Below are 25,752 nucleotides of genomic sequence, written 5' to 3' on the forward strand. Positions count from 1 at the left end.
CTCCTGGATTTCCTGAGACCCCCTCCTCAGTGTCCACCTCAGCCACGTCCTCTCCACAGCCACCGCTCAAAGGCCCCCTCGAGCCCCGTAAGCCCGCCATTCTCGCCCCCATCAGTCACCCCGCGACCCCCAGGCCGCGTCACACCCTAGCGCCCTGGGACACCAGCACCAACCCCGGCTCTGTCCTCCCATCAGGAGAACCACTGAAAGAACTCACCTGAACCTTGGCCGCCCTGCTCCAGGGAGGAGGGGTGCTCTGGGCCACGCCCACTAGACCACCCCTGCTGTTGGTGTGGTCCTGTTTTCTGGCTCCCTCGAGCTGTGAGAGGCGGGGCGCTACAGAGCCCTGCCCCCTCAGAGCGCGCTCCCAAAAAAGCGGGCTCCTTGGCTTCACTTGCTGACAGGCCCCAGTGCCCCACTGTCCTGCTTGCCTCCTAGAGAGCGGAGCCCCGAGAAGAGGCTCTTTGAGTGGAAGGCGGGAAAATGGCGGACTCCTCGGAGCGGGACGCGGGGTGAGTTGGGGGCACAGTAGGGCGGGGTTTAGGGGCACCCGAGGGCTGGCCAGAGCCTGGGCTGACGGGTGCCCAAGCGGGAGAACGGGGCTCCTTAGAGCCACTCCCCGAATCCCTCCCAGCCTGGAGGCCCAGGCTCTGAGCATCTCCTGTGCGGATCAGAGTGGAGTTGTGTGTGGTACTTTGGTGTTGGCAGCAGGTAACTTAGCCTCATGGTTCCTAGCTTTTGCATCTAGGGGAGCACTCAACCTCCTGAGTTCTGTGTGTGACTTGTTCTGTTTTGGTTCCAAGACAGGGTCTCTTGTAAGCCAGGCTTGCTTCGAACTCTCCAGTTCTTGCCACTCTTCCCGCGGGGATGATTAGTGTGCTCCCCCAGCAGCAGCTGGACCAGTCTGCTGCACCACAGCACTGCGGGGATTCATCCTTGTTAGTGAGCTTGGGAAGTATTGGAGCCTGGATAGGTTTTTTTTTTCTTAGAATTTCAGGTTTACTTTTTTCCTGAAAGGAGTTTTGAAGCACTGATAAGGGAAGAGTCGGGGGGGGGGGGGCTGGAGAGATGGCTCAGTGATTAAGAGCATTGTCTGCTCTTCCAAAGGTCCTGAGTTCAATTCCCAGCAACCACATAGTGGCTCACAATCATCTGTAAAGAGGTCTAGCGCCCTCTTCTGGCCTTCAGGCATACAGACAGAATATTGTATACATAATAAATGAATGAATGAATAAATAAATAATTACATTTTTTTAAAAAAAAAGGGGGGGGAAGAGTCGGGGAGTTACAAAATAATCGCTTGAGAGTTATGGTCTGGAAATTGATAAAAATCTACACCTGGGCGGGTTGATGCTAGTGGCAACCACAAGTACTCAGTGATGGTAAAGAAACTCTCCCACCCCACCTGAGCTTCACTAGAAGCCTGCCTGTCAGCACAGGCAGGAGGTGGTGGTGGAAGAATCCCGAGTTCAAGGACAGCCTGAGTTACCTACCTGAGGACCTGTCTCAAATAAACCAGTTTTTGTTTTTGTTTGGTTTTTTGTTTTTGTTTTTGTATTCAAGACAGGGTTTCTCTGTAGTTTTGGAGCCTGTCCTGGAACGAGCTCTTGTAGACCAGGCCGGCATCGAACTCACTGCGATCCACCTGTCTCTGTCTCCCTAGTGCTAGGATTGAATGCGTGCGCCACCACCACCACCTGGCCAGCTTTTGTTTTTGTTAGGAATATTTCTTAGATGAGCCTCTCTGCCAACACAAATAATTCCAATCAGACCAAATTAGACCGAATAAAAGCTGCCCATGTTTGATGGAGCGCTCCTGGGTGGCACCAGGAAAGCATGGTGAGGGGAAGAGAGAGAAGGGGAGACCACATGTTCATATTTTGGGGGACAGCCTAAAAACCCTGTGGGAGTGGTCCTGACCCTCCCTGGGGAGGCTTGGTGGGCTTTCCCAGGGGAGGAGGCTTGAAATGGATGCCAGGGGCTGGGGTGACGCTTTCACCCAAACATCCCAGACTCTTGGATATAGGGACCCGACTCAGGTCTGGCCACTTCCTGTGAGCATGGAGTGACATTGGCAAGGGGGGAGTTGGTGGGCTCATGAGAGGCGTGGCTGGAGCGGCTTCCCATTTACTGTCATCCGGGAGACCTCAGGCAGCTGTTGGTTGAGGGAGATGAGAAGGCAGGAGGCATTTGTTATCATTGGCCCTATGAATAGGGCTAGCCATGGGAAGTCATTAACTGCCAGAAAGAATGGGACAGAGAAGTGCCCTAGTTGTACAGGTGAGGCTCAGGTGTACAATTGGGACACACTAGCAGATAAAACCAGATTTTAGTTGTTAGGTGTCCTTGATCCAGGAGAGTTGGTACCAGTGGTGAAGTCCCAGGAGCTGGTGCAGGTGTTGGCGTTTTCTGGAGAGCACTTTGTAAGTTGGTCTTGGCCCAGATGGCCAGAGTGACCTGTAAAATATGCGTGAAAATGGGTGGGGTTCAAACAGGCTCTGGAGGGCTGGAGAAATGGCTCAGAGGTTAAGAGCACTGACTGCTCCTCCAGAGGTCCAGAGTTCAATTCCCAGCAACCACATGGTGGCTCACAGCCATGTATAATGCGATCTGGTGCCCTCTTCTGGCCTGCTGGCATACATGGAAGGAATGTTGTTTTTTGGGTTTTTTTTGGTTTTTTGTTTTTTGGTTGTTTTTTTTTTTTTTTTTTTTTTTTTTTTTGGTTTTTTGAGTCAGGGTTTCTCTGTGGTTTTGGAGCCTGTCCTGGAACTAGCTATTGTAGACCAGGCTCGTCTCGAACTCACAGAGATTTGCCTGCCTCTGCCTCCCGAGTGCTGGGATTAAAGGCGTGTGCCACCACCGCCCAGCACGGAAGGAATGTTGTATACATAACAAATAAATCTAAAAATTAAAAAAAAAAACAGGCTCTGGAAGACTGTTAGTTGTTTGTTTGGGGTTTTTATTATTATTATTATTACCAGACCTGATTTTTGATACAGCAGTAGAACTTTTTCCAGAAACCTGTAGGTATCTGTAAGAGAACTGGAACAGATTTACATCTTGGTGTCATAGCAAAAGGCTATTGCTTTAGGTTAGAAGGTTTGCACATTTTAGAAGACAATTAAAGGGAATTGGGAACTCTGGATTTTTAAGATACACCTGTTAATCTGAACTATGAAGCCTTGAAAGAGGCACACCTGTTTGTATTTTAGCAGGAAACTTCAAATGAAGTAATGAGCTACCAGTACCAGTTGTCAAATGCCATGGATGAAGTAATAAGTGAACAGTACCCTAAGTCACCAAATGCCATTAGACAGATCTAAGGGGATAAATGGGCAAAAATGAGACACCTTTTTTTAGCTACACAGGCAATCCCAAGTCTCTCCTTAGTCCTCGGAGAACATCAGCCTGGAGGCAGTGATTGCCGTTAGCTGCTGGGTACAAGAGGCCCCAAGATTTTCCTGTGGGGGGAAGATTTAGTCCACCTGTCATGGCAGGATGAGAAGATTGAGTCCCCAGGTGGCATCCAGGAAGCTGAAGAGGTAAAAGGCCGCTTTTTGGTGTGTGGGTGTCTTTGCAAAACCCAAAGGCAAGCCTCAAGGCGGAAGATCTTTGTAACCATGTATCTTCTTGGAGGAGCTATAGGTGCCATGGGAGCTGGCATGTCTGTGTTAGAAGCACTTTTGTTAAATTGCCATACTCTCAGATCTGTAAAGGCACTTGAGAATTGGGCACCATTACCTGGTGTATTTAAACTGGACATATAAGCTAAATTTAGGCATGTATTTTATCCAGTTAGTTACAGCTTACCAATGCTAGTGAATGTAAGACGATTAAAAGGAATATTTTAATAAGTCAAAGAATACTAGCACACTGTCACAGAACTCCCTGTGGAGACCCTGTGAGCTTCCAGCTCACAGATCACAGAGATCTGAATGAAAAATGAGGACGTGGCCCAGCAGTGGTGCTGCAGGCCTTTAATCCCAGCACTTGGGAGGCAGAGGCAGGTAGCTCTCACCAAGGCTTTTACACAGAGAAATCCTGTCTCAAAAAGAAAGAAAGAAAGAAAAGAAGTAAAGAAAGAAAGAAAGAAAAGAAGTAAAGAAAGAAAAGAAAAGAAAAATGAGGACATGACTGCTCCAACGTATATGGTTGAGCAGAAGGTTTATTGTAGATATGAGGGAAAGTACAGCCAGAGGCATCAGGAAGAGTCCATACTGAACCTGCCCAGCAGCCTGAACCAGGCCATGAGAAGAGAGAGAGGGAGCAAAGAGAGCACTAGAAACATACAGACCAAGTGGACAAAATGGCTGAGTTATATAGAAAAGAGAAGCTGGGGAACTTCAGGGTAGGGGCAGGGTATGCCTGCCAGGCTGGCTCTGTGACAGGCACTTGGGATGCTGAGAGATGATAAGTTAAGTAGGCCCCTCACTTAGACACTTGACCCAATGAGGTCCACCTGCCTCTGCCTCTGCAGCTTATAGACTTGTACCACCACACGCGGCCCCAGGCCAGCTTCCTTACTCGCAGGTAAAGGTGCTGCCACCAAGCCTCATAGCCTCAGGATTCCCAGGACCCAACTACAAAAGTCATCCTTTGCCCTCCCGTGTGTCAGAGGACGTGAGCACCACATACTGCATCAGATTTAAAAGGCTGAAGTGCTACAGAGAAGAGGCCGGTGGGTGGAGCCTCCTGATCAGCACTATACCTCAGACTTCCAGCTCTTTACACGGGTAGTGATGGGCACAGGTCAGGTCAAGGCCATGTTGCTGAGGCCTCCGTGATTGATGGGCAGACCCCGGGGCATCCTGAGGGACCACAGCAGGTGCACCTGCCCTGCTTCCCAAAGCCAAGCCCCTACCATCTGTAGGCTTCAGGAAGAAGCCAGCAGCAGAGGCTTAAGACCCCCAGACCTGGACTGCTGGGGACTGAGCTCAAGTCCTCTGCAAGAGCAGCAAACTCTTTATCCTGCAAACTGTCTGTCCAGCCCTGGTAGGAAGATGATGAGTTCTGGGCCAGCCTGGGCTGTAGCGTGAGACCCTGTTGGTGGGTGCGGGTGTGTGTGTGTTAATTATCACTGAACAAGCCTGACAACCTGAGTTTGGGTCCCCAGAAGCCACGTAGAAACTGGATGCAGTAGTGCCTGCACTCCTAGCACACCCTACAGGGAGATGGGAGGCCAAACAGGAGAGTCTGCAGGAGTGAGGACTGGCTAGCCTGGTATACGCACCCGTGGATGAGAAGGTGGAACGTGACCTATGCTGAGATTGCCCCCTAACCTCTCTGGAGGCACCATGGTACGCACAGTTGGTGGCACTTATACAGCTGCACTCACACAGACATACACAGAATAAATAAAAATGAAAATATTTAGAGAATACAACTATTTGGGGACATGAGCGATGTGTGACCCAAAATGTGCTATGTCAGCAAAGTTTTGTTGCCACATGGCCCACGCATTGTGTCTGTCAACTTTGGTACTAGAATAGCAAAGTTGAGTAGTTGCTGGTCATGACAGTGACCGGGGAGCCTAGGAAACTGACACTTTGCAGAGAAAGGCTGTGTCACCGTCCTCTCCCCAACCTGCCATCTCATCCTTACCATTGGACTCTTCCCTCCTGTCTTCTCCAGCCCCTGTGCTTGCAAATCCTCAGCCCCAGCCCTTCCGAAGCCCTCCCACCTCTCTGGCTGTTGTCACACCAGCCTGATGAGACAGGGATCTTCCTGGTCGGGAAGCTCTGATCCCTGTGGGCCAGTGTTCTACTGCCTTCAGGAGGAAGTTGGTCTTGTGGGGGTTCCACCTCCTGCTTGTCTAGGGACGACCTTCACATGCCCCGCTGCAGCTGACAGAAGGTGGCTCTGGCCTCTGCACATCTCTCTTCTCTCTTATAGGAAGCCCGCAGCCACTGGTGCCCCCAAGACAAAAGGAAGAAGAGTACAAGGTGAGCGCTTTAAGGAAAGTTTTGTTTTGTTTTGTTTTGTCTTCATCAACGATTTTTGTTCAATTTTTTTATTACATGTGTATTGATCTCTTTGGAGGGGTGTGCATATTGTATCATGAGTATAGAAGTCAGAAGGGAACTTGTGGGAGTCAATTTGTCATCAATCAAGCTGGGCAGCAAGCAAGTGCCTTACATGCTGAACCTTTCTGTTCTCTGAGAAAGTCTCATGGATCCCAGGTTGCCGGTCAGCTCCTGATCCTCCTGCCTCAACCTCCAGGGTGCCATCTAGTTCATGAAAGGGGTTTCTTGGGGGCAGGGGAGACAGAGACCAGTCTGAAACTTCCACTGCTCAGTGGCATGCCTTTGGGGACTCAGGGTTGTCTTTGTCCCTGAGGTGTCCTGTGACTGTAGTTGTCCTTTGGAGAGTTGAAGTCCCTCGAAAGTGTAGCTCTAGATGTGCACAGGCCACAGATCCAAGTTCCTTCAGAAACATGTGGAGCTGCCCGGTGTGGGTGCTGGAAGAGCAAGTACTCCTCAGCCTCATAGGCTCCTTTTTTTTTGTTACACTTCGTGTGGGGCAGGTAGCACATGTGGCACACACATGGGGGTTAGGCATAATTTGGGTGGTTGTTTCTCTCATTGCACCATAGGAGTCCAGAGGACTAAACTCGGACCCTCAGGGTTGACAGTGATCACTGGACCTGGTTGGGTTTGGGGCTTGGGGTTTGGGGCTTGGGGTTTGGTCTTAGGGATGGAGCCCAGGGCCCCACATTTGCTAGGCAAGCGCCTAACCACTGACCTATATCCTCAGCAGATATTTTGTTTGTTTGTTTACTGCGATGGCAGAAGTAGAATTGGGGCCCTCACTTTGCCAATTGAGCACCGTGCCACTGAGTGGCCCCAGCCTGGCAGTTTTGTGTGTAAGCTATGACATGTTTGCATGCTGCCTGGTTTTGTTAACACTGGCCTTGCCAGATGCCCCAGCCACCGCCAAGGGGGCCTGGATCTGTGCGTGAGTCTCATGAGGGTCCACCCGTGACAAAGGCTGGAGTGGTGGTGAGGACAGAGCATGGACATAGGCCTCCCCAACCCAAAGGTACAGAGTCTGACACGGCTCACGTGTGCCCCAGCTTCCTTGCCCCTGGGCTGCTGTGGGCTCTTCTCCTGTCTTTAACTTTATTGTTACTTTTTAATCTGCTAGCTTCATTTAATTGAGAAACATGAGTGGTCAAGGTACAAACGACCACAGACCAGCTGTAATGAGAAATCTGGAGTCTTCCATGGTTGGCAAGCAGGGTCTGAGAGCTGGCCTGGGCACATAGACCAGTGGGCCTGTTTGTCCTCGCTGCAGGCTCAACACGTTTAAACTGAACCAGGGTCAGATTCCTACATCTGGGCTGCATTTTCCAAGCTTTTTCCTGGCAAAAGCCCCAGGCAGAGTCTAACTTGGCCTTTTACGTCCATTACCTATGCTCTCAGAGCCTCTGCGGGATCTCAGCGAGAACCCCCAAATCCATGCCAGCATGGCTATTCCCTCACAACAGTTAACATCATCTAGGGTTACAGGAGTGGATCTTTATCCCTCTGATTTAAAGATAGGAAGGTGGGAATACTAAGACTATGGTGGGCAGCCCAGCTTTACTGTACTGAAGCACAAACAGAGATGGACTCCACCAGAGAGGGATAGACCCAAAATGCTGTGGGATTTGTTGTTTTGTGTTTTGGTAGGTGGGACGGGGGTGTGCACATGAATGTAGATGCTCTTGGACACCAGAGAGAGTGTTGAATCTCCCAGAAATGATATTACAGTTGCAAGCATCCCTGTGGGTGCTGGGACCCTAACTCCAGTCCTCTGCAAGAGCAACAAGCGCTTAACCACTGAGCCATCTCTCCTGTTCCTTTTTTAAAAAAAATTGCACTTATTTACTGAAGGTGAGGGGATACCAAGGTGCACATATAGAGGTCAGAGGAAGGCTCTTGAGAGTTGAACCAAAGTCATCAGGCTTGCTTTCAAGCCCTCCACCCAGTGAGCCATCCCACTGGCCCCTGGCTTTCACGGTCTAGAATGTTTCTATCTTTGAACTTACTTGGCACTTGCTCCTACTCCAAGGACCCACGTACAAGAGACGTTCCATCAGTGTCTTATGGACACTGAGTGTCCTGTGAAGGTACTAGTTGCAGTAGCTGCCATGTGCATACTGGGGAGACTGAAGGAGCCAGTCTGCATCGGGCTGTAAGGCTGGTGCTTTTCCTGTCATTGGCCCCGGCTCTCCACTGTGGGGTCCTGCTCATGCTCTATGTCTTCATGCTGCAGTATTCCTCTTCTCTAACAAACACTGTTGGTTAATTAATAAAGAAACTGCTTGGCCCTGATAGGTTACAACATAGGTGGGGGGAGTAAACAGAACAGAATGCTGGGAGGAAGAGGAAGTGAGGTTAGAGGCCATGCCGCTGCTCCTCTCCAGGGCAGACGCGATGAAGCTCTGACCCAGGATGGATGTAGGCTAGAATCTTCCTGGTAAGCGTACCTTGGGATTACACACATTAATAGAAATGGGTAATCAAGATGTAAGAATTAGCCAGTAAGAAGCTAGAGCTAAGGGGCCAGGCAGTGTTTAAATGAATACAATTTGTGTGTTGTTATTTTGGGGCATAAGCTAGCCAGGTGGCTGGGAGCTGGGTGGCAGGAATGCAGCCCGCAGCTCCTACTACACACTGTGTCATCTGCAGGAGGAAGAGTGGTTGAGTCCAGATACCTGCAATATGAGAAGAAAACTAAGAAGGTAATGGAGTCTTTTACTCTTGGAGCCACTAGGAGTGGGTGGAGGGCACGTGGCAGCTGCAGCCCGATCCTGGAAGACACCATTGGGGCCTTTGCCGCCTCCAGGTTTTGGGCACAGTCCTGAGTCTCTGGTGAGAGTGACACCAGTGTCCATCAGTCGTATGTACCTCCTCTGCCCCTCCTGTTTTGAGGGCCTCTGTTCTGTCAGATCTGTCCTCCAGCACTATCCCTTCACACCCGGGAGACTCCTGAGTGATGGGCAGTGGCAGCGGCACTCAGTGTGGGCCACAGGCACAGCTGGCAGGGGTGACGTTCACTTCTGCATCTTCCTGTGTGATACTTTTTCAGCTGTCAATAAGCAAGGCTGGCAGGTCTTCCTGAGGCCCCAAAAGCTGCACTGCATTGCAAGAATGGGGGAAACATGTTGGGGTCAGCTGCAGGCTCATCCCTGTGGTGACATCCCTGGAGCACAGGATCCAGTTCCAGGTTGTCTGTCACGGCCAGGCAGGACTGCTGAGCACAGGCTTGGTTTATGACAATCAGAAGGTTAATTTCCCATCTGCCTGGCCTGTGCCCCAGGAAGTGTGGTGAGGGTTCCCAGGATTCCTGAAGCTGTGACTGGAAATCTGGTTTAAGGGAAGGGATTCTCACATCACCCTGCAGACAGCTTTCCCAAGCTACTTATCCCTGCTTCCATTCACCCTGTGGCTGTTGCCACCTTGAAGACTTGGCCACAGTGCCCCCATGTGTTTATACAAGGCATTTTGGTTCTGGTACCCCATCAGGTGACCTTGGTCTGGCTGGAGTCTTGAGTGTCTGTTGTCCTGCTGCTTTCTCCTGAGGCTGGTCCTGAGTGGAGCCCACTTCCAGCTGAGCAGCCCTTTCCCTGAGTGTGGGGCAGATGATCTTGAGTTTCAGATTTCAGTTGTGGATAAGGGGTGCTCGGGCTGTGCTGTGTGCTCCCATTCCTCCTGAACTGCTACACCATTTCACGTTTCTCCCAGGCACACTTCTGTGACTTCAGTAGGTGTCTCCAAGGCAGTTGGTGGTGGGCATTGCTCTGCATTGGTCCTTGTTATTTGTGTGTGTGTGTGTGTACGTGTGTGTGTTGCAGGTTGTACAACCATGCATGTACACATGGATGGATGCCAGAGTGAAATCTTTCTTTTGTGACAGGATTTCACTGAACTGCCAGATCTTGGGATCCTTTTGTGTTCCTCATCCCTTGCTAGGGTGAGAGGTTCTTGTGGTGAAAGACTTAGAGGCACCTTAGCACTACTGCACCCCCCTTCCTCGGAACCAGGGCCCTGGTAACCAACAACATGTGCACGAGCGCTTTGAGTACTTTCCATCTCCATTGTATAGACCTGGACCCTGGAACTGGGGTGAGACGACCTTGTAACCGTCATAACATTGATCAAGGTTCCTCCTTGTAACTATGACATTGATCAAGGCTCCTCCTTGTAACTGTTACAACATTGATTAAGTAGAGTTAGCTGACCATTAAATGAACTAGTCAAAATAGTAGACAAATGATTTTTGGGCTTTCCCTTTGATTTTATACTCCCCCCTCCCTGATTTTGTGTTTTTTTTTTCTTTAAAAGAGCTTGTAATAGACAAAGCAGTCGTCCTTCTCCTCTCGAGGCTGGGGGACCTCTGCCGCGGCAGAATAAAAATTCCTCTTGCTATTGCATCAACCGAGTTGTGAATGTCTCTTGGGGCGACCTTCTCCTTGGTGGGGCTTTAGGGCCCAACAGTGGATTTGTTTCTGTGTAGATGCTGGGGATTCAAACTCAGGTCTTCAGACTTGCAAAGTGACTGCCAGACTACACACCACACAGCCCTGCTTGTTGGCCGTTAAATTCTCATTTTGTTGCTGGTTTGTTTGTTACATGTTCTACCTTGGACATTTTCTCGCTAGTGAGTCAGGGTTTTCAGTGGTTGGCTTTCGTGGCCTGTTGTCAACAACCACAGGCAGCAGCTCTCGTGTCATTGAGCACAAGTTCTGAATTTGCTTTCAAAAGACCAATCAATATTCCAGCCCGGCGGTGGTGGCAGGCATAGGGGGATCTCTGTATGTTTAAGGCTAGCATGGTCTACAAGAGCTAGTTCCGGGAGAGATAGGGCTGTTGCACAGAGAAACCCTGAAGCATGATTAATAAATGCTCAGGGTCAGAAATTGGGTTTCAGTCTGAAGGTCTAAAAAGCAAAACAGCCAGCCACTGGCTCTTGCCTCTCCCTCAGTCTGAAATGGTGATCCTGGCCTCCAGATTTCTCAGAATGAGACTATGTCTGAGAACTGTCTCCCCCATCTTATTCCTCTGTAGGGCTGGGATAAAAGGTGTGTGACACCATAACCTGGTCTGTAAGGCTGACCAGTGGGACTGTTTTACTCTCAGATCTTCAGGCAGTCTTTATTTATTAAAATACAAAAGAAAACCTATCTCACCCCCCCCCCCAAATAAAAGACCATTATGGATTTTTCTGCCTTTTTTCTTTTATGGACAGTGTCTCTCTACATATTCCTACATGGCCGGGACTTAGAGAGATAGAGAGATCCACCCCTATGCCTCCTGAAGGCTGGAATTAAAGACAGGGCAACCACGTCCAACTGCAATTGTTGGTCATCTGTTGTTGGACATTCTTTAGACTGCCAGTTCCCAAATGATGGCACAGAAACTTCTTATTAATTATGAAAGCTTGACCTTAGTCTAGACTTGTTCCTAACTAGCTCTGGCGGGTGGTGGTGGTGGCACACACCTTTTATCCCAACATTTAGGAGGCAGACAGACCTCTGTGAGTTCAAGACCAACCTGGTCGAAATTTCCAGGGCAGTAGGACTGTTTCACAGAAAAATCTGTCTTAAAAGAAAATTACCACATCTATATTAGTCTACATTCTGCCATGTGGCTCCTTACCTCTCTGTACTGCTGACTCCCTCAGCGTCTCCCTGGCTTAATTATGAGAGCCTCTGATTCTTCCCGAGTTCCCTTCTCTCCTGGAAGCCCCACCTGTTCTCTCCTGCCTAGCTATTGGTCTTTCAGGTTCTTTTTAACCAATCAGAAGGTGCCTTGGGCAGAGACACATCTTTACAGCGTACAAAAAGATTATCCAACAGCAGTCAGGTGTGTACACAGACCTGTTGATGGAGCCCAGGCCTTCATGTGCCAGAGCCCAGCACCTGCTGGGGATTGACTGCTTGGGCTCCCAAGTCAGCGTCAGGGACGTGCTGGCATGAGGGTCTCAAGACCTGAACCCTGTGATTCTTCTTGGGTTCTGACAGGCTTTCGTGTATGATGTGTGAGGGTGGCATCTGGCTTCGGCACGTGCCCCTTTTAGTCTGGAATTCTTTTTTTTTATTGAGAAAAGGACAAAAAAGTTTCCGCCTCCTCGCAGCCTCCTATTTCCCTCCCTCTCCTCCCACCCTTCTCCCCGCCCCCCCACTCCTCACCCCCTCCCTCTCCAGTCCAAAGAGCAGTCAGGGTTCCCTGCCCTGTGGAAAGTCCAAGGTCCTCCCCCCTCCGTCCAAACTGGCTAGGCTTCCACAAAGCCAGAACATGAAGTAGGATCAAAACCCCGTGCCATTGTCCTTGGCTTCTCATCAGCCCTCATTGTTCACCATATTCAGAGTCCGGTTTTATCCCATGCTTTTTCAGTCACAGTCCAGCTGGCCTTGGTGAGCTCCCAATAGATCAGCCCCACTGTCTCAGTGGGTGGGTGCACCCCTCGTGGTCCTGACTTCCTTGCTCATCTTCTCCCTTTTTCCGCTCCTCATTGGGACCTTGGGAGCTCAGTCCAGTGCTCCAGTGTGGGTCTCTGTCTCTATCTCCATCCATCACCAGATGAAGGTTCTATGGTGATATGCAAGATATTCGTCAGTATCGCTATAGGATAGGGTCATTTCAGGTTCCCTATCCTCAGCTGCCCAAGGAACTAACTGGGGACATTGCCTTGGGCCCCAGGGAGCCACTGTAGGTTCAAGTCTCTTGCCAACCCTAAGGTGGCTCCCTTAACTAAGAATTGTGCTTCCGTGCTCCCCTATCCAACCTTCCTTTATCCTAATAATCCTGTTTCCCCAAGTTTCCCCCATCCTCCCCTTCTCACTTTTCTCTGCCCATCATCCCTTACCCCAATCCCACCCCACCCCCAAGATCCCAATTTTCTCCCCGGCAATTTTGTCTACTTCCCATAGCCAAGATGATAACTATATGATTTTCCTTGGGTTCACCTTCTTATTTAGATTCTTTAGGTTCACCAATTGTAGACTCCGTGACCCCTATTTATTGCTAGAAACCAATTATGAGTGAGTACATCCCATGTTCATCTTTTTGGGTCTAGGCTACCTCACTCAGGATTGTGTTTTCTATTTCCATCCATTTGCATGCAAAATTCGAGAAGTCATTGTTTTTTACCGCAGCGTAGTACTCTAATGTGTATATATTCCACACTTTCTTCATCCATTCTTCCATTGAAGGGCATCTAGGTTGTTTCCAGGTTCTGGGTATTACAAATAATGCTGCTATGAACATAGTTGAACAAATGCTTTTGTCATATTATAGGGCATCCCTTGGGTATAATCCCAAGAGTGGTATTGCTGGGTCCAGGGGTAGGTTGATCGCGAATTTCCTGAGAAACTGCCACACTGATTTCCAAAGTGGTTGCCCAAGATTGCATTCCCACCAGCAATGGAGGAGAGTACCCATTCCTCCACAGCCTCTCCAGCAAAGGCTATCATTGGTGTTTTTGATTTTAGCCATTCTGACAGGTGTAAGATGATATCTCAAAGTTGTTTTGATTTGCATTTCCCTGTTTGCTAGGGAGGTTGAGCATGACCTCAAGTGTCTTTAGACCATTTGAACTTCTTCTGTTGAGAATTCTCTGTTCAGTTCAGTGCCCCATTTTTTAATTGGGTTAATTAGCATTTTAAAGTCTGAGTTCTCTATATATTTTGGAGATCAGACCTTTGTCTGTTGCAGGATTGGTGAAGATCTTCTCCCAGTCAGTAGGTTTCCTTTTTGTCTTAGTGACAGTGTCCTTTGCTTTACAGAAGCTTCTCAGTTTTAGTAGGTCCCATTTATTCAATGTTGCCCTTAATGTCTGTGCTGCTGGGGTTACACATAGGAAGCGATCTTCTGTGCCCATCTGTTGGAGGGTACTTCCCACTTTCTCTTCTATCAGGTTCAGTGTGTTTGGACAGATATTGAGGTCTTCAATCCATTTGGACTTGAGTTTTGTGCATGGTGATAGATATGGGTCTATTTTCATTCTTCTACAGGTTGACATCCAGTTGTGCCAGCACCATTTGTTGAAGATGCTTTCTTTCTTCCATTGTATACTTTTAGCTCTTTTATCGAAAATGAGGTGATCATAGGTTTGTGGATTAAAATTCGGGTCTTCTATACGATTCCATTGGTCGACTTCTCTGTTTTTATGCCAGTACCACACTGTTTTCATTACTGTAGCTCTGTAATAGAGTTTGAAGTCAGGGATGGTAATGCCTCCAGAAGATCCTTTATTGTATAGGATTGTTTTGGCTATCCTGGGTTTTTTGTTTTTCCATATAAAGTTGATTATTGTCCTCTCCAGATCTGTGAAGAATTTTGATGGGACCTTGATGGGGATTGCATTGAATTTATAAATTGCCTTTGGTAGAATGGCCATTTTTACTGTGTTGATCCTCCCAATCCAAGAGCAAGGGAGGTCCTTCCATTTTCTGGTATCTTTTTCAATTTCTTTCTTCAATGCCTTAAAGTTCTTGTCAAATAGATCCTTCACTTCCTTGGTTAGAGTTACCCCAAGATATTTTATGCTGTTTGTGGCTATCGTGAACGGTGAAGCTTCTCTGATTTCCCTCTCTGCTTCCATATCCTTTGTGTATAAGAGGGCAACTGATTTTTTGGAGTTGACCTTGTATCTTCCCACATTACTAAAGGTGTTTATCAGTTGTAAAAGTTCTTTGGTGGAGTTTTGGGGGTCGCTTATGTACACTATCATATCATCTGCAAATAACGAAAGTTTAACTTCTTCCTTTCCAATTCGAATCCCCTTGATCCCATTATGTTGTATTATTGCTATTGCTAGAACTTCAAGCACTATATTGAAGAGGTATGGTGCGAGTGGACAGCTTTGTCGTGTTCCTGAGTTTAATGGAATAGCTTTGAGTTTCTCTCCATTTAATTTGATGTTAGCTGTCGGCTTGCTGTATATAGCTTTTATTATATTTAGGTATGACCCTTGTATCCCTAATCTCTCCAAAACTTTTATCATAAAGGGATGTTTTATTTTGTCAAATGATTTTTCAGCATCTAATGAAATGACCATATGGTTTTTTTCTTTCAGTTTATTTATATGATGGATTACATTAATAGATTTTCGTATGTTGAACCAGCCCTGCATCTCTGGGATGAAGCCTACTTGATCATAATGAATAATTTTTCTAATGTGTTCTTGGATTCTGTTTGCCAATATTTTGTTAAGGATTTTTGAGTCGATGTTCATGAGTGAGATTGGCCTGTAATTCTCTTTCCTGGTTGAGTCTTTGTGTGGTTTTGGTATCAGAGTAACTGTAGCTTCATAAAGGGAATTTGGTAATGACTCTTGGGTTTCTATGTTGTGAAATACATTAAGGAGTACAGGTATTAGATTTTCTTGGAAGTTCTGGTAGAATTCTGCATTGAAACCATCTGGTCCTGGGCTTTTTTTGGTAGGGAGGTTTTTGATAACAGCTTCTAATTCTTCATGACTAACAGGTCTATTTAGATTGTTCACCTGGTCCTGGTTTAACTTTGGTATATGGTATTTATCTAAAAAAATGTCCATTTCTTTTACATTTTCCAATTTTGTGGCATACAGGCTTTTGTAGTAAGATCTAATGATTCTCTGGATTTCCTCTGTGTCTGTGGTTATGTCCCCCTTTTCATTTCTGATCTTATTAATTTGCATATTCTCTCTCTGCCGTTTGATTAGTTTGGATAGGGGTTTATCAATCTTGTTGATTTTCTCCAGGAACCAGCTTTTTGTTTCATTGATTCTTTGGATTTTTTCTGTGTTTCTATTTTGTTGATTTCGGCCCTCAGTTTGATTATTTCCAGTCTTCTACTCCTCCTAGGTGAGTCTGCATCTTTTTTTCTAGAGCTTTCAGGTGGGCTGTTAAGTCTCCAATATGTGCTTTCTCTGTTTTCTTTAAGTGGGCACTTAGTGCTATGAACATTCCTCTTAGGACTGCTTTCATAGTGTCCCATAAATTTGAGTATGTTGTTTGTTTATTTTCATTGAATTCCAGGAAGACTTTAATTTCTTTCTTTATTTCTTCCTTAATCCAGGTATGGCTCAGTAGTTGACTGTTCAGTTTCCATGAGTTTGTAGGCTTTCTGGGGGTAGCATTGTTGTTGAATTCTAACTTTAATCCATGGTGATCTGATAAGACACAGGTGGTTAGTAATATTTTTTTTTAACTGTGGAAGTTTGCTTTGTTACCGAGTATGTGGTCAATTTTTGAGAAGGTTCCATGAGCTGCAGAGAAGAGGTTATATTCTTTCCTATTTCGGTGGAATATTCTATAGATGTCTGTTAAGTCCAATTGATTCATTACCTCTATTAATTCTCTAATTTCTCTGTTAGGTTTCTGTCTGATTGACCTGTCCATTGGTGAGAGAGGAGTGTTGAAGTCTCCTACTATTAGTGTGTGTGGTTTGATGGCTGCCTTGAGTTTTAGTAATGTTTCTTTTACGTATGTGGGTGCTTTTATATTAGGGGCATAGATATTCAGGATTGAGACTTCATCCTGATGAATTGTTCCTGTTATGATTATAAAATGTCCCTCTCCATTTCTTCTGATTGATTTAAGTTTGAAGTCAACTTTGTTAGAAATTAGTATGGCCACACCTGCTTGTTTCTTAGGTCCATTTGCTTGATAAGCCTTTTCCCAGCCCTTTACTCTGAGTAGGTGCCTGTCTTTGTGGTTGAGGTGTGTTTCTTGTAAACAGCAGAATGTTGGATATTGTTTTCATATCCAATATCTTAGCCTGTGCCTTTTTATAGGTGAGTTGAGCCCTATACATTAAGTGATATTAACGACCAGTGGTTGTTAACTCCGGTCACTTTTTTAGTAGTAGAGTTTGTGTGTTTCCCTTCTTTGAGTTGCGCTGGTGAAGGGTCTCTAGATGTCTGAGTTATTGTGGTCATTGTTGGACTCCTCGGTTAGTGATTGTCCTTCTATTACTTTCTGTAAGGCTGGATTTGTGGCTATGTATTGTTTAAATTTTTTTTATCCTGGAAAATTTTGTTTTCTCCATTTATAGTGAACGAAAGCTTGGCTGGGTATAGTAGTCTGGGCTTGCATTCATGGTCTCTTAGTTTTTGCAGTACATCTATCCAGGACCTTCTAGCTTTCATGGTTTCCATAGAGAAGTCAGGTATAAGTCTGATAGGTTTACCTTTATAAGTAACTTGGCCTTTTTCCTTTGTGGCTCTTAATATTCTTTCTTTATTCTGTATGCTTTGTGTTTTGATTATTATATGGTGAGGGGATGGTTTTTTTTTTTTGTGATCCAGCCTCTTCGGTGTTCTGTATGCTTCTTGAACCTTCATAGGTACATCTTTCTTTAGGTTGGGAAAGTTTTCTTCTATAATTTTATTAAATATATTTTCTGGACCGTTGAGCTGCACTTCTTCTCCTTCTTCTACTCCAATTATACTTAGGTTTGGTCTTTTTATTGTGTCCCATATTTCATGAATGTTTTGTGATGAGAGTTTTTTGGACTCGCTGTTTTCTTTGATCAGGGCGTTTATTTTCTCTATGTTATCTTCAGAATCTGAGAGTCTTTCTTCTATCTCTTGTATTCTGCTGGTTATGCTTGTTTCTGTAGTCTCTATTTGTTTACCTAGATTTTCCATGTCCAGCTGGCCCTCTGTTTGTGTTTTCTTCTTTGCCTCCATTTTAGTTTTCAAGTCTTGAACTGTTTCCATTATCTGTTTAATTGTTTTTCCTTGGTTTCCTAGGGTAGCATTCACTGATTTATTCAATTCTTCAAACTTTCTGTTATACTTCTCATCCATTTCTATAAGGGCATTTTTTACATGCTGTTTAAGGGCCTCTATCACTTTCATAAAGTCATTTTTTCTACTTCTTCTTGATTAAGGTGTTCATGTCCTCCTGTTGTGAGGTCGCTGGGTTCTGGTGGTTTCATGTTGGTTCAGATTGTTGGGTGAATTCTTGCATTGGTGCCTGTCCATCTCTTCCTCCGAATGCTCCCCTATGGATCTTCTTTTACAGGATCAGGTCTCCTTGCCCACTGATGTACCTTCCCATTGATGTCACTCCCCGGTGATGGCTTTCCTGGTGCCTAGATCAGATCTCTGTGCTGCTTGGATAGCTCGTAAACAAAGGGCCTACCTTGCTTGCTGCAGGCAGGCTATTGAAACAAAGGAACTGCTGCCCTCCCGGTTGCCCTCCCGATTCAGATTCGGTCCCAGCACCCGAACAGGCTGAGCTGGGAGATGTTATGTGGCCAAAGAGGGGAGGGAGGCAAACAGGGTGGGGAGGGTTCTGGATGCAAGCTGGGTGGGATAGAAAGAGAGAGGAGGTATTGGGCATTATAGCCCCTGCAGGATGACCAGGAAGTGTAGGAGGGATGAGGAACATCTGAGTTCCCTGTTCCGGGCTGCTGCTGCACTCACTTACCCCAATGATGGCTCTCCTGGAGCCCAGATCAGATCTCCGTGCTGCTTGGGTAGCTCGTAAACCAAGGCTAGTCTGGAATTCTTAGGGGTGTGCTTTTGAAACATTTTAATTGGAATTGAGTGTACAAATAATGAGATTCATGGTGACTTTTTAAAAACTTAACTACATTTTTATTCATTAGAGAAGGGTTCGGGCCAACTGTACATATGGTTATCAGAGGACAACCTGTGGGAATTGATTCTCACCTTCCACCACATGGGTCCTGCGCATCAGTTTGGTTTGGCAATCTTGGTGGCAAGCACCTTTACACACTGGCCCAACTGCTGGGAGTTGAATCCAAGTTCTCCTCTTAACCAGCGAGTCAACTCTTCAGCTCCTGGTCACACTCAGTCCAGTTACCTTCACTGTGGGTTCTTCAGTATCTGACCCTAAACCCCACAGCCCTTGGCTGTTGTACCACCCGGGGTAGCCAGGTCTGCGTGAGTGTGTGGTCCCTTATGCAGATTGTTCTGAGGGGAGGGCACTGGCACAAGCAGTTGTAGAGCACGATGACCCCGAGTTCCGGAGCCAAGGCCACAGCAGTTCCTGTGCGATCATGGCCAGGGTGGTCAAGAGCCCCACTGTCAGGCAGGCGAGAAGCAGAGCTTGCACTTTGTTCTTCACAGCTTATTCTCTTCGTGCCCTTGAGGGCCTGGCTGGCAGCACCTATGCAGGGTGGAGTCTACTGCCTGCTGGCCTGACACCTAGGGCCATTGCAGGTAGTTGCCCAGAGTGACCCTCAGGCTTGGAAAACTTCTTTGCTCTAGTCTGAATAGGCTTGGGTAGTTTTGACAAGGAGTAGGTTTTAATTTTCCTGTTCCATTCCTGCTGCCTCCTTATTTCCTACAGAGGGTCCCCAGACCCAGTGGTGCATGAGAATGAACCACGATACAACCCCTACTGTGCTCCTTGCCTTTCTTGTACCTGACAGCTGGGCATCCACTGCTGCTGGTGGTGCAGCTGCTGTTTGTGAGCTTTGTAGACTGAGGCCAGGGAGAAGTCAGTGTCTCCTGAAGTCCAGAGTAACCTGTGTAGAAGTCAGCACATCCTGAGAGTGCCATAGGAAGTCGGTCGCCAGCCCCTCCGCAGCACACGCAAACACACACCCATCGAGATGGCAGTCCAGCACATGTGCCGTTAATTCCCATGTCTGATGAACGTAGCTGTCCACTGTTTGACTCTCCCATGTTCGCAGTCTCAAAACTCCTGCTTCTCCGTCTGACCTTTAAGCAAATGCATCAAAGGTCAAGTGGCCTGACCTCTGACTGTCTGTTTACATAACAGGCTTCTGTATCTGCTGGAGGGAAGTCACCAGAGGGAAGAAAGCCCAGCACATTGCAGAAGGTCAAAGGTGAGTCCTGGCTAGGGTTGGAGGGGTGGGACTCTGGCAGCAGGGAAGGAGCTGCCAGGCCTCCCTCAGGGCAATCAGGACAACCCATCACAGACTGTCCACAGTCCAGCCTGATCCAAAAGTCCCTCAATTCCCCGGTGATCCTAGATTGTGTCAGGTTGTGAGTGAAAACTTAGCATTAAGGGTCTCTGTCAGAAAGGATGTGGTTCAAGTGTGTGATGCTAGCATAGGCAGAGTGTCTGAGGCCCAACCATATGTCCACAGAACTACTTGCGGATCCAGGAGCTGCTACTTGCTGTCAGTTTAGGATGCTACAGAAATTATAACCAATGGGGTGCCTGACATTTGGACACTTGGGAGGTGGTGGCAAGATCAGAAGTTCAAAGTCATCCTTGGCCACGTGGGCTCCATTGAACCAGGGTGTGCATGAGACCCTATCTCAAAACACAGGAACAAAAATTTCTCTGTTCCCAGGCGGGGATGAGAGCAGCACATGGGCCTGGCTAGGATGTTCTCATGTGCGGCGTGAGCACCTCCTGAAGACGGGCCAGTCAGGAGTCAGGACCTGCCTGGCCTAAACAGGTGCTCACCAAAAGGGACTGACTAGGGTTAGGGTGTATGCAGACATTTTATTTGGATTTTGGCTTCTGATGGATGAACCACAGCTGCTGGTTGGCCCTTGGTGCACAGGATGCCCCTGGCTAGCATCTAGTTGGCCCAGAGGTCTGCAGTACCAAAGCTGAGGAACGTTGTTTGTTGGTTTTTGTTTTTGTCATTTTGTCGTCATTGGTTCTTGTTCCTGATGCCTTGGCACATTTGATGTCCGAGGACAACTCTGGAGTTCTCTCCCTCCAGCTTCCTGCGAGTTCAGGGATCGAGCGCATCATCGGGCTTGCCAGGCAAGGAAGCATCTTTATGGGCTCAGCCAGCCAAACCATCCCATTTTTTTTGACACAGGGCCTCATGTACCCTTGACTGGCCCAAAAGGAACGACACACCTTCCCCAGAAAAGACAGGTGAGCACTGGGGAGCAGACGGTGGGTAGGTCTGACTCCCGGCAGCCAGTCCTCCAGGATGGAGGCTAGGGCTGTGGTGTCCATGGGTCCTTGCTCAGGTCAGTGTGTCCATATACTGAGTGGGGAGACACCCATACACTTCTGGGTAAGGTGTGACCTGACTCCATCCTCAGCCCCGCGGACACCATTTGAACCTATAAAGTGCACAGAGGTTGGGGTTCTGCCATGCCCGGAAGAGCCAGGTCAACATGGCTTACTGGGAATTGAACAGCCAGACCCTTGCAGGATCTACAGGAGACCATGGACATGATGGAGTCGCAGACACTGCTGCTGACCCTGCTGTCTGTGAAGGTGAGCTTAACTGGGACTCACGAAACAGCGTGTGTCCTCTGTTACCTCCCCCACCCCACCTGAGTTGGTCTTGCGACCCACAGATGGAAAACAACCTGGCTGTGCTGGAGGAGAAGGCTGAGAAGGACTTGGTGGCCTTATGCCATGAGAAGGAGCGTCTACAGCAGCGGGTGCTGGAGCTGCGGCGCCAGCTGCTGCTCCAGCAGAAGCATCAGGAGCTGGCTACCATCCTGGATGCCCAGGTGGGTTTGAGCATGCTCCTGAGGCTAGGGGTGCATGAGGGAGCCAGGATCAGGATGCCACCACTCACATTCTGCCCGCCCTGCTTAGGCTCCTGATACGAGTGTAGTACTGTGTATGGGACACCTGTCTCTGCCACACAGTCTGCAGAATACTTGGCACCTGCCAGCATTGATGTTGTCCCACCGTGGAGCTTAGCATAGCAACAGGGCCCTGTCCAGGGCAGGTCAGAGGGGGTCCTGTTACCTGGAAGCTGGCCCTTCTTGTGCGAGTGAGCGGTGTGTCTTACAGTGTCCCCTTCTGCCTGCAGATGGAGGTGCTGGGCCCTCTCGAGGCTGTAGCAAAGCGCTTCAAGGAGCAATACAAGACACTGGCCACAGCCTTGGACGCCACACGACATGAGCTTCCCGTGCAGGGCATCCACATGCAGGGAAGTGGGCAGGAACTCCTAGGTAAGAACAGCCTTGCTGTGTGGCATTGCCTCAGCAGGAAGGAGCCTCAAGTCTCACATGCACCATATTCTAGGTGCCTCTACCCTGGGGTGGTGTTGGAACCCGTGTGGACCAAGTAGGACACAGGCAGCTGAGTCACGATTCCAACCCCATGCTGGACCTCACAGCTGGAAGACTCTGGGGGCAGGGTGACCTATCTACCGGCCCTGAGCCCTGGGCCCTACCAACAGGGTGGGGGTGTTGAGAGGTCATTTGAGGGATTCTCTGGAGCAGACATCCTCCTTAGGACTTTTTAGCTGCACAGGGTTTACTCTGCCTGGGCTACGTAACAAATGAAAAAGGTATGGTGACCTACATTTATTGTCTGACTCTTGGGAGGCTGTGAGTTCCAGGCCAGCCTGAGCTACAACACAGTGAGACCCTGGCTCCATAAAAGAGCATAGTGTTGACCTGGAAGCTGTAGCGATCCTCCTAGCAAACTGCCCCTCGCAAGTCTGTACCCAGCAAAACCCCAGCACTGACGGTGAGGTGAGGACACGACACAGCAGGAACAGGTCCTTTAACCCTCATGACCTTGCTGGGTTGTGTGTGGTGCAGGTCTGTGCCTGGGACACACAGCTGCTACAGATACCAGAACCTCAGCTCTTTAGATCCGGAGGCCAGGAAGTGCAGGTCCAAGCCACATCTGGCAGGTGCATCCTGCTTGTCGCTCGTAGTGGAAGGACAGAGGGTGAGAGAACAGAGCAGCGGCTTGCAGCCTGAAGCCCCAGCTCCCCTGGTCCACAGGAGCCTCCTGGGCAGCAGTCACAGAAGCACCTGTGCGCTCCCCACTGGGTTTGTCTTCCCAGCATGCACTTGGCACCCACACTCCAGGGACGAGTGAGATCTCCTAAGATCCCTCCCTTTGGCCCTGTTCCCTGAGTGTGAGAGAAGAGCCAACGCTGCACAGCTCAAACAGCTGCTGCTTTGGGCACCGGAGTTCTGCTAACAGCCTGTATCTCCACAGATGATCTGATGCCGGCCCTAAAGACCACCCTGCAGCTCCTGGGCGAGCTGGGCATCTCCTCCCCGGACGCCAGCGGGCAGGTGCCAGACACCAGCGCGCAGGTGTCACGCCTGCTGGAGGAACTCAGGGACTTGATTACCAAGAAGGACCAAGAGCTCTGCTGGAGGTGGAACCCCACCCAGCTGCTATCTCAGGTGAAGACTGTTTGGGCTTTTGAGGACTCAGCTATTGAGTGCCTCACTACTACAGCACTGTTCCACTCCTAGCCCACTTCTGAGTTCTGAGACACTGGGACCTTGGGTGCAGTGAAGCCATCAATTCATACTGTGCCAGAGTCCAGCAGAGTAGGACTGGGAACCGTAGAGACCTGAGGTCACCACGGGCAAGGAAAGCATCCCACACTCAGTCTCATGCCCTAGATAGGGCAGCTCCAGGTCAGCAGGGGACAGAGAGAGCCTTTTCTGAGCCGGACAGTTGCTCAACACATGTTAAACGTCATTCAGAAGTCAGTCTTAGCAGGATGTTTGGGGGTTTCTTTTTGTATGTCTTGTTTTGTTTCTAGACAGAGTTTCTCACTCTGGAACTCGCTCTGTAGATCAGGCTGGTCTCGAACTCAGAGATTCGCCAGCCTCTGCCTGCCAAGAGCTGGGAGTGAAGCTGCACACCATCACTGCCTAGCCAGTCTCGTGGTTTCTTGAGGGACATTGTTGTTTTGTGTGTTTTCTAAGACAAGGTCTCAATCTGTAACACCGAGTGTGGCTTTGAACGTGCAGAAATCCTCCCACCTCAGCTTGCAGAGTTCTAGAATGGCAGGTGTGAACATCACACGTGTTGGGGTTTTGTTTTTGTTTTTTTACGTATTTTTATGTTTGGGCATGTGCATGCCAAGGCATGAGTGTAAAGGTCAGAGGACGGCTTTGGGGTCTGTTCTCTCTTTCCACTTTGTGGGCCCTAGGGATCAGACTGAGGTCATCAGGCAGGCTTGGCCATTTTGGCCACCTCCAAAAAAATGCATTTAAGGAGATGCCCATAGGAGTTCTCAGGGATTCTGAAGCGCCGTACCCAGCGCTGGCCTACAGAATGGGTCAGCCATCACTCATATGGAGCATAGACTGAGGATGTCTCCCTCTGCTTGTGACCACTGTATGGCCACAAGTTTTCCCAGACAGTATCTGAGCAGTACCTGGTATTCACTCTTGGACACATGCCCTCCTTCTAGGGGCTCTTAAAGTCTTCAGACACCTGGCCTTTGACCATGTGGTAATGGCTGAATCTCACATGTAGCTTGGCACCAACAAGGTCTCCTCACATCAAATTTGCCCACTGTTGAGGGTGTGGGGCACTGAGGTCCCAGGTGAACAGGAGGATGAAGGATGCATTCAAGGCTCACCACACAGCTCTTTCCTGCTAGGCCTGGGGGCACAGCTGTCTCAGATGCTTGAGGGCTGAGGCAGGAGGGTCATCAGTTTAGGGTCAGCCTAGGAATCTTAGGTGCTGTCTCCTTCAAAAGAGGGAGAGCTGGGGACGGAGGGAACTCAGTATACACAGGCCCTGCTTCTGTTTGCAGCACCATATGGACACATGCACACTTGCCCCCAAGTTGGCAGCCACCCTTGTTGACTTCCAAAGATACCATTAGGGTCCTGAGATCAGCCAGCAAGGAAAGTCTGGTGTCCTGAGTTCAGTCCCCAGGATCTGTATGGAAGGAGAGAACCTATTTCTCTAACAAGTTTGTTTTTCTAAGATCTCCTTTAGAGTTCTTGGCCAGAGGCGAAGTTGTCCCTTCTCTTTCTTCTGCCCACAGGATCTTCAGTCTGGCCATGGAGCTTTCTTCCCAGGCCAGCAAGGAGGCAGCCTTGATGAACCAGGAAGTCTGGGAAGAGGCCCAGGGCACCCCTTCGTGCAGCCAGTGGTACTTCGGTCCAGAGGCAGCAGACATCACCAATGTCCACACTCCTGGTGGTGGGGTGTAGGGATAAGCCCAGCCCATTAGGGGGCGTGTTCGCCTTGGGCTAATGTTTACCTATAAATCTGGCGAGCATGAGCCCCGCAGCTCTCTTTGTTTGTATTTCCTGCTCATCACTGGATCGCTGGTGTTGTAAGATATCCCTTCATTAAAATTTGCTGTTTCATATTAAGCTAGCCTGGTTATTATGCCGCCTACAGTGGGGGGCAATGAGTGGAGAGGCTAGGCAGATTTGGATGGTCACTGAACACCCTTGGAGTCCCCACACCCAGTAAGGTCCACAAGGAAGTTCTGAAGATACTGCAGGGCCAGCAAGCCTGATCACCAAGTAAAGCTGATTGCTGCCATACCTACCCCAAGTTTCATCCCTGGAACCCACATGCACATGGAAGGAGAGAACTCACCCCTGCAAGTTGTCCTCCGGTCTTCACAATTGGGCTGGCTCACACACCCTGGACAGACATTTCCTAAAATACACAGCATCCTAGGCCAGCAATCAATCCCTGGCCTTTAAGGACAGCAGCAAATGCAGGCAAACACTCATACACATAAATATATGAAACGACAAGTATTGATGAGGCTGTAAAGAGACTGAAATCCTCTTCCATTGCTGGTAGAACTATAAGATGATAAACCCACCGTGAACATGTTCAACATCTTTAGCCATCAGGAAAATGAATATCAAAACTACTTTGAGATTTTATCTTACACCTGTTGATTTGTTAAGCTCCATAATACAAGGGACTGTTAATGCTGGTAAGGATATGTGGCAAGGACATGTACAAGTGCAAACTTGTACAGCCAATGTGGAAATCAACATGCAGTCCTCAGAAAGTTGTGAGTAAATTCACCTCAAGACCCAGCTATACCACTCTTGGACATATATCCAAAAGATCCTACCACAAGGACATTTGCTCAACTGTGT

At 48.4% G+C, this 25,752-nt stretch overlaps 1 protein-coding gene across 1 annotated transcript; it reads left to right on the forward strand.

The window, feature by feature from the left end:
* The first annotated feature begins 341 nt into the window (after positions 1-341).
* Positions 342-24,854, forward strand: LOC142836091 (HAUS augmin-like complex subunit 8). Its single transcript, XM_075950104.1, has 10 exons — positions 342-512; positions 5,893-5,942; positions 8,673-8,725; positions 19,730-19,796; positions 20,754-20,812; positions 21,098-21,163; positions 21,247-21,405; positions 21,714-21,855; positions 22,862-23,055; positions 24,666-24,854. The coding sequence occupies exons 1-10, from the start codon at positions 484-486 to the stop codon at positions 24,852-24,854; spliced, it is 1,008 nt and encodes a 335-aa protein (XP_075806219.1). The 5' UTR covers positions 342-483.
* Positions 24,855-25,752: the final 898 nt, after the last annotated feature.

The sequence above is a fragment of the Microtus pennsylvanicus genome, chromosome 15 (assembly GCF_037038515.1).
Source record: "Microtus pennsylvanicus isolate mMicPen1 chromosome 15, mMicPen1.hap1, whole genome shotgun sequence".
Lineage (NCBI taxonomy): Eukaryota > Metazoa > Chordata > Mammalia > Rodentia > Cricetidae > Microtus > Microtus pennsylvanicus.

Coding starts and splice junctions, on each gene's coding strand:
- LOC142836091 (XM_075950104.1), top strand. CDS start 484: ATGGCGGACTCCTCGGAGCGGGACGCGGG. Junction 8,726..19,729: donor ATGAGAAGAAAACTAAGAAG/GTAATGGAGTCT, acceptor TTTACATAACAG/GCTTCTGTATCTGCTGGAGG. Junction 21,856..22,861: donor AAGTGGGCAGGAACTCCTAG/GTAAGAACAGCC, acceptor GTATCTCCACAG/ATGATCTGATGCCGGCCCTA.